This window comes from Trachemys scripta, chromosome 2 (assembly GCF_013100865.1).
Source record: "Trachemys scripta elegans isolate TJP31775 chromosome 2, CAS_Tse_1.0, whole genome shotgun sequence".
In the NCBI taxonomy this organism is placed as follows: Eukaryota; Metazoa; Chordata; order Testudines; family Emydidae; genus Trachemys; species Trachemys scripta.
The window spans coordinates 21,603,599-21,611,341 of record NC_048299.1 but is presented as its reverse complement, the minus strand read 5'-3'; the positions used below and the strand labels follow the sequence as shown (position 1 = coordinate 21,611,341).

General features: G+C 41.2%; 1 protein-coding gene across 12 annotated transcripts in view; it reads right to left on the bottom strand.

The window, feature by feature from the left end:
• Window positions 1-4,950: 4,950 nt before the first annotated feature.
• ZMYND11 (zinc finger MYND-type containing 11) overlaps window positions 4,951-7,743 on the bottom strand; it is a 168,922-nt gene continuing 166,129 nt past the window's right edge. For all 12 annotated transcript variants that reach the window (XM_034760026.1, XM_034760027.1, XM_034760029.1 and 9 more), the window contains one exon: window positions 4,951-7,312. In XM_034760026.1, the coding sequence (XP_034615917.1) occupies window positions 7,190-7,312 (123 nt within the window). In that variant the 3' untranslated portion in view covers window positions 4,951-7,189. The remainder of the gene's footprint in view (window positions 7,313-7,743) is intronic.

Genomic DNA, 7,743 nt, shown 5'->3' with positions numbered 1-7,743 from the left:
GTTCTCCCAGAAGCTTTACACTCATTTGACTTCAACAGGGTTACTCCTGATTTGCACGAGTTGGAAAGCAGAATCGGGCACACATTTTTTTGTAAGTAAACATGCGTCTGTCTTGCCCTTTTAAAACGGACTGATGTCTCATCAAGTCCTTGGATGTAAGGGGCAGGAAATGTTTTCAGTTGCTTCTGTAGTATTTGTCTTTTTTTTTGTTAATATGAAAATTACCAGCAAAGCAGATCGTTTTTAATTCACTTTTGTTTGTAATTCCTTAAACGTTCATCACATATTTTGCCAATAACTTAAAGAACCCTTGGGGTTTCTATAGTCCTGATGGCATGCAAAACCTAGCAATAGCAGAAGAGTCTAAGTTAATTTCTTTTTCATTCTGTTTCTGTCTCTAATTTCAAGCACTTCACAGTCTAAGATTGTTAATGGAGAGTTAAAGCCTAAAACCATGCTTGAGCCTATAGTCTTCTGGAAATGGAGCAGTCTAAAATGTAAGTATTTTTCAAGCTTTTAGTGGTAGTTGGGTTTTTTAACAGCCACTTTAACCTTAAACTTCCTCTGTGAAAAAACAGTAGAAACATTACACTCGTTACAGCGCTGGTAGAACTTTTCCACTTATTACTGAACTTCCTTAATGGAAAACAACACAGCATGAGTGTTTCTGGGTTTTATACTCATCCCTTTTAATTTGATTTACTAAGGCCGTTGGAAAGCATATGTATAGCTCACATATGTGCACTTACTCAATGGAGATAAAATTGGCTGAGTAGCGCATAACTACCAGTAGCAAATCCCAAACATAGTTCATATATTCAGTCATCTAGGAAAAGCAAACAAGCCAAGAGCTGTGCATCTTACTCCACCTAAAGGAAGCAGGAGGCAAAAATCTCAGCTCCTTCTCATTTTAGAGACAGTAATAATAATGAAGGGCTAGATCATGCCAAGGGCCCCTCAGGGTGTGGGGCTCTTCGTCACCATGTGGAAGTTAGTGGAATCAGTGCATGCCAAGAAGTATATTACACCCTTTGTTCATGAAGGGGCTTTTCACAAATTTGGGACCCTGCACATGGGGCATTGTCTGGGTTGGGAGGATGAGAATCGTCCTTCTCCCCTACCTCACCCAGAACAAATAGCAGAGGAAAGAGGATGCAGCCAGAGGTGGTCTTCCCCTTCCTGTTATCATTTATTAGTTGTATTACCGGTGTTAGGTATTGTACAAGCACAGAAGAAAAAGCTGGTCCCTACCCCAAAGAGCTTACAATCTAAGTATATGACCAGAGACAGACACAGACAGGAAAGTAAAAAGAAAAAAAATGAGAATATTGGCTAAATAGCCAAGCCAGGCAGAAGCTGGGGAAAGGGTAGAACACACAAGTAGTATGAACAAGGGGGGGCGGGGAACGATAATTTTTGGGCAGGATGGGCAGCAGGTTGACTGATTTAGGAGGGGATCAGCTAAATGGAAAGATTAGGGGGAGTGAGGTGGACAGGACATGGAAGAGGCACAAGTGCAGAGTGAAGCAGAGGCGATGAGAATGTGAGGGAAGGAGAAGTTTAGAGCAAACAGCTAATCAGCCCAGGGCAGAGAACAGCAGGGAATATTGTCACGGGAACATCCAGCGGGTCCCGTGGTGGCTGCATCTGCTCCTAAGGGCTAGACTCTGGCTGGCTCCTTTCTGCAGTTGCCCTCTCCGCCCCGGCCAAGGCCACATGGCTGGGATGCCGGGGGTAGAGAGGGGGAATAGGACACACCTCCTTGATCTAGTGCTCTTCCATGCTGGGGAAGCTCCTGAAAAGCGTACTCGCAGGGGTGGGCGATGGTTCAGGAATCCCTGGCAGCACAGCTCGCATGAGGTGACACCTGACAGGACATAGGAGGCACAAAGCTTCAGTGTGGATATTTTGTGTCCCTGGCAGACCCCTGAGAATTCAAAGGTGCCGGCAGGGACTGGGTGTGGGGGCTCAAGCCCAACTTTCCTGACAGGGCCCTCTCTTCAATGGAGAAACCCAAAGTGTGAATGCCAGCAGGGACCTTCCCAGCATTTCCTGGTGTATGGGTGGGGGGTATTTCACCTTATAGCATGATCAGGTCCAAATTTGAGCGTCCGTATCAGTAAATCAATCTGCTGGGACAGGCTGCTCCCAGGTATTAACAGCACCAATGACAGACTGGAGAGAAAGGAGGTCCTGGCCTGTCAGAAAAGCAGCTGCAGCAGCCCAGGCTTCTCTCAGTCTCTCCCACAGAAGGGACAGCAGCTGGGAACCTCCCCTCCTGTCAGACCAAGTAGGAGCTGTGGCAGTGGCCAAACCCCCCCACTCCCCATTGCTGCTGGAAGCGACAGTTGCTTTCCCCACAGCCCGGGAGCCTGTGCAGTTAGGCCTCCCACAAGGGGAGTAGCAGGGGCAAAAAATCCCTACGTTGTTTCAGGACTGAGTTTGTGAAGTTTATGAGAAGGTTGCTTATGGAGGCATATGGCCCATCTGTGTCCGCTAAATAACTCCAACAGCTGGAGATGGGACACTAGATGGAGAGGGCACTGAATTATTACAGACAATTTGTTCCCAGGTGGGTCTCATCCACATGCTCAGGGTCTCATTGATCACCATATCTGGGATTGGGAAGGAATTTCCCACCATCTCAGGTTTGCAGAGCTTTGGGGGTTTTTCACTTTCCTCTGCAGAGTGAGCATGGGGCACTTGCTGGTTTGAATAAAGTAAATGGTGAATTCTCTGTAACTTGAAGTCTTTAACTCAAACTTGGAGGATTTCTTCAGTAACTCAGCTAGAAGTTTAGGACCTACCTTAGGCAGGGGTGGGTGAGGTTCTGTGGTCTGTGATGTGTGGCAGGTCAGCCAAGATGCTCATGATCGCCTCCCAAAAACACACACACCAAAACAATCCAGGGACAGTGTATAACGTTGTACTGCATTAGGAGGAACTCACCTGCATGCTGGAGTGAGAGCCAACAACCCAGAGCGGAGAGCCCCCCGCCCCAGGACAGGAGTCACTGTGGATTGAGCTCACTCTCCAACACCTTCTCATGGTCTCCCACCCCCAGGGCAGGACCCCCTTCCCTGCCTGGGGCCTCCCTTCTCTTAGGGTAGAGAAATTGGGGGTCCCCAATTGCTATCGTGCACTAGGCCCTACTGAGCTGATATAAAGGATTATAGGAATTTTAGAAACATGTAAACCATTTTCTTCCTGGGCCAGACTGTTCCAAGTCGTCATTCCTTGATACAGCCTAGGATGTTGTAAAAGTTATATGGGTGGGTGCAAATTTTGTCTTACTGCATTCAAACAAATGTGTGTGAATCACTCTTAGAGAAGGACACAGTCAGATCTTTAGTTCATTTAGTTGCCTATGAGCCACCGCTCTGCAGAACGGTTTAGAAACCATGTACCTCATTGCGTTAACAAGTAGTGTCCGAGCCTATCTGAAATGGGACTACTTGAGCATGCAAACTTAGTGTTTATTTTTCACGTGCATCAGAAAGTAAAACTTGACCACCTGACACTGGCAATGACCATTTAAGGCATGTGAACACAGCCAAGGTGAACTGATTTTAAATTATTCCCACCAATTTTCCCATTGTTCATTGGGCTTTGGTCGTGGTCATTGGCAGGAACAAAACACTCACCTGACTCCTCTCAAGAGGTTAGCATGCCCTGCTATTTCTCTGTAGTGTGGTCAATTGCCAAACCTCTTATCCAACGTGCAGATGTTCACAAGCCCCAGATGCCCCTCACAGGAGGTTCATTAGCTCAACAGTTTGCTGCTAGACTTCTGCTAGTGTTAGTGGGTGGATAACTACACCAACTTTAAGGAACAAATGGCAGGAGAGAGTACACATGTGGATGTGACTCAATGACAGGAAACACTGAAGAGACCGTTATAAGCCTGTGATTCCTGCCTACCCATGTCCAGTGTGTCCAGTGTTAAATTATACTAGTAACATCTTTGCTCTAAATCAGTGGTTTTCAACCTGTGATCCGCGGACCCCTTGCTTGTGTGTGTGTGTGTGTGGGGTGGGGGGGAAGGAAGCACACTATATCTAAGATTTCCAAACGGGCCCACACCTTCACTCAAAAATTTTTTAGGGGTCTGCAAATGAAAAAAGGTTGAAAACCACTTCTCTAAATAATTCCTGCTCATATTCGTATACAAGATGGCTGTTACTATTGGTCTGTAATCTCTCGGCATTGCCTGTCATGGCTTGTCCAAGTCGCATGTGAAGATGTGTTTCAAGCTTGTGATTGAATAGTAGAAAAAGTGGTTAACATATCTGAGAGATTGTTGAGGGGTAAAAAAGCAATACTTTCCCAGGGAAAAACTATCTGAGACAATCTTTTGAAATGAGCATGATGTGTATATATCTAGTAATGGCCAGGAAAGAAGTGTGAGGTTGTTTCTCAACAGTAGATTCTGGTTTTTGATATTTATTTAGTTACCAAACAATGAGGTCATAGACTCCTGGACTTCAACAGTCTGGTTACTCTGACATAACACATAGGGTGGCAGATAGACAAACACACACTGACGACAGAAATGACTTTGATTCAGATACAGACCCTATCTTGCAACCTTAAACAGTGATTTTTCCAGTCACGCCTGGAAAATACAGATACCAGACAGTATTTCTATTGAATCAGAGTATTTTTTCATCCAAATGGAGGGATTTTCTTTGCTAATGTAGGGAGAGAGTATCCAGAAATAGCACTTCTGAAAAATCACTATCATTATTAATCAGACCCCTGAAACCATGGTCATGGGTAGTTTCCCCATTAAATAAGTACAACTACAGCCTATGTTACTATTAAATAAAAATAATTCAAAGGAGATTTTTTTTTAGTGGATAGGTATTCTTAAAGCTATTCCTAAAAGTAAAATACTAGGTTAAAGTGTATATTTTCTGTAAGAGGCCAGAATTAACATGGACACTATCATCGAGCAGCGAGATTTTTTTAAATACATTTATTAACCAATGTTAACACATTAAATGACTCTATATATTGCTAGTCAGAGCAGCTTACAAAATGCCAGAATGCATCATAGAACTGGACAGCCACAATGAATAATTACAATGTGCATAGTGGCTAAGCTCAACACTTTAATATAGCTTTATGATTTGCAGAAAAATTAATTTTTAAATCATGATTCCTAAAACAATCAATTGTAATTTTACCTAAAACTTATACAAAACCAGGCCACAATTTTTTCATTTTTTTTTTTAAACACACAGTTTTCACGCTGTAGTAACTTGGAAATGTGCAACCGTGTCAACAGAGACAAAAAAGCCAAAGTAACACGAATCTTACTTTCATGCAGCTATCAGTTAAATATTACATATTCTGGAATGATTTTACACCAAAAATATTTCCACAATAACTTGCTTTCATAGGGGTGGATCGAAGTTTTGGAACTCGTAAAGTAATCGAACAAGATTAATTTTTAGTTGTGATGTGTTTTACCGTCACAACACAGAGGCGACCAACGTTAATTACACAGTTATCAGGCAATAACAGCTTGTGGTAATTCAAGTTACCAACTAGTTACTATTGTTTCCAATCAACTTACCATATAGTTTTTTTCAACATATTGGGCATTAATTGGCAGTATCAAATCAATTAACTTGTATCACCACTGTAAGTAAAAAAGATCAGGATTTCAATGGCAGTTCACAGAAGACTTAGTTATACTTTAATCTTTACACTGACCCTGACAAATCCTAAAGAAAACTTTTTTGAAAGGCTTTCCTCCTGATTCTTCCGCTTCCATCGTTCCATCATGTAATTGCTTTCAATAAATATCAAAGATCTAAATAAATATTTACAAATTATTCCTCTAACTTCTCAAAAAATAGCTAGGATGATTAATGGGCATTTGACTCAGTCTAAGACCAACCTTTAAAAGAAACTAAAATGGTGAGACACTTTAAAAGAAAAGCTGTTTAAGTAAGCTTTACATCTATTTAAAAAATTGTCTCTGAATATGGATGCAATTCATATAACTATATATAAAACAAAACAAAAAAAAAATCATTTTTCAACTATCGATCCATTCCTATTGGTAATGCTTCTTAATCCAGACATTCCGCAAAATACAGACTTTTTACAAATCACGGCATCTTTAGTACAAGAAAATTAACATGCATTATTCTTCATTCTGAGTACAGTGATGGAGCTCATTAATAGGCAATGACCCATTACTACAAACATAACGGCTTCTGTGAAACTTAAGTGCTATTTTTCCTTTTATTATTAAGTTGCAATGGAATAGGTGACACCGGATAATAGGTTGTCAAATGACTTTGGGTTGGGGGGGCTTGGAGGGAGGGGGGAAGCATTAAAGATATTTTTATGCCTCATCTATAATTCCATGTATGAATAAAGGTAGTTTTTTTTGGCTTTTCTTTTTCTTGTTACAGCACTCATGTTAGGACAAGGATGAAATGTGCAAACTTTAAAATTTAAATATTCATTTTTCTCTAAGATCCAGCTCAGCAAAAATTACCCCAATCCCCTGTGATTTGAAACTACAAGATCAAAGCTAATATTTTGTTATAAAAGTTATATATTGAAAAGAAATAATGAAAAAAACACAATAGGGAAACATTTAAGAAAAAATAGGCAGGACTAGCACCTGCTGTGTCAACCCTGTTCCCTAAATTCAATCATATACCCACTGGTATAACCAATAGATAATGCCTTTAAACAGTAAAATTAAGCTGAACAAAACCAGCTCGCCAAGGTTAGGAAATAAATGTTACATCAAGGTAGTATGCTTTTTTTTCTGAAACAGTTCTATAGTTCTTACATTCAGATCTAACTTTTAAGTGTTCCTCTCATTAAGCTCATGTTGTTTTTCTTTTTAAATCTGTTGCTTTTAAAGATTAAAATCTCTGTAAAACCTAAAAATGTTTTAAAATGCAACAAATCCCTCTATTTAAAATTATTTAAAGTAACCTGCTCCCACTGGTGTTAAATTCAGTAGACTGACAAAATTTTGGAGGAGCATTAAACAGAAGGTTGAAACTACTGTGCAAAATTTCTTTACGAAAATTGTTTAAAGGCTGGTGCAAAATGGGAAGCAAATTCTAAACAATTTTGGCTTCTTGGAAACAAAAACCGCTGTGTCTGAGAATAGCAATCATCGGGGTGGTTTTCTAGGGGAGGACTAAATCTTTCATCTTTTTCTGCGACAGGTACGTTTGTGTTCAGCATGCCAGTGTTCCTGCTGACACTTGATGGAACAGTAGGAAGTATTCCAGCAGCAGTGGTACATAGCCTCCTCTTCACAGTTGTAGCACTGCAGAGAGAACAAACGGTACGGGATTACTATCACTCGTAGGATCAACCCTGACAAATACACATTGTTTCTCACCTGCTCATTTGTTTTCTGTCACTTGCTTGCCTCAGTACAGACTGTGGAGTATTCCTCTTTTAGTTAGGCAGGTGGCAGCTAAATGCAGGGGGAATTTTTCACCCCTGCTAGGTAAGGACTGCTCTTTCTTTCAGCAGATCCCCTGAGGAAGACTTCCATAGCTGCAAAGTAACAGGGTTAGCCTAGGCTCACACCTCATCGCCTGAATATACAGAGCTTAATTTTCCCAAAAAGTTTTAGGTAACTAAATGAAGTGATCTCATTTTCAATGGTGCTTAGCACCCAGCAGCTCCTATTGAGAACTATGGAGACTCCATCACACCCACCTCTCAAGAACAATGTGAATGGGTGCTGAG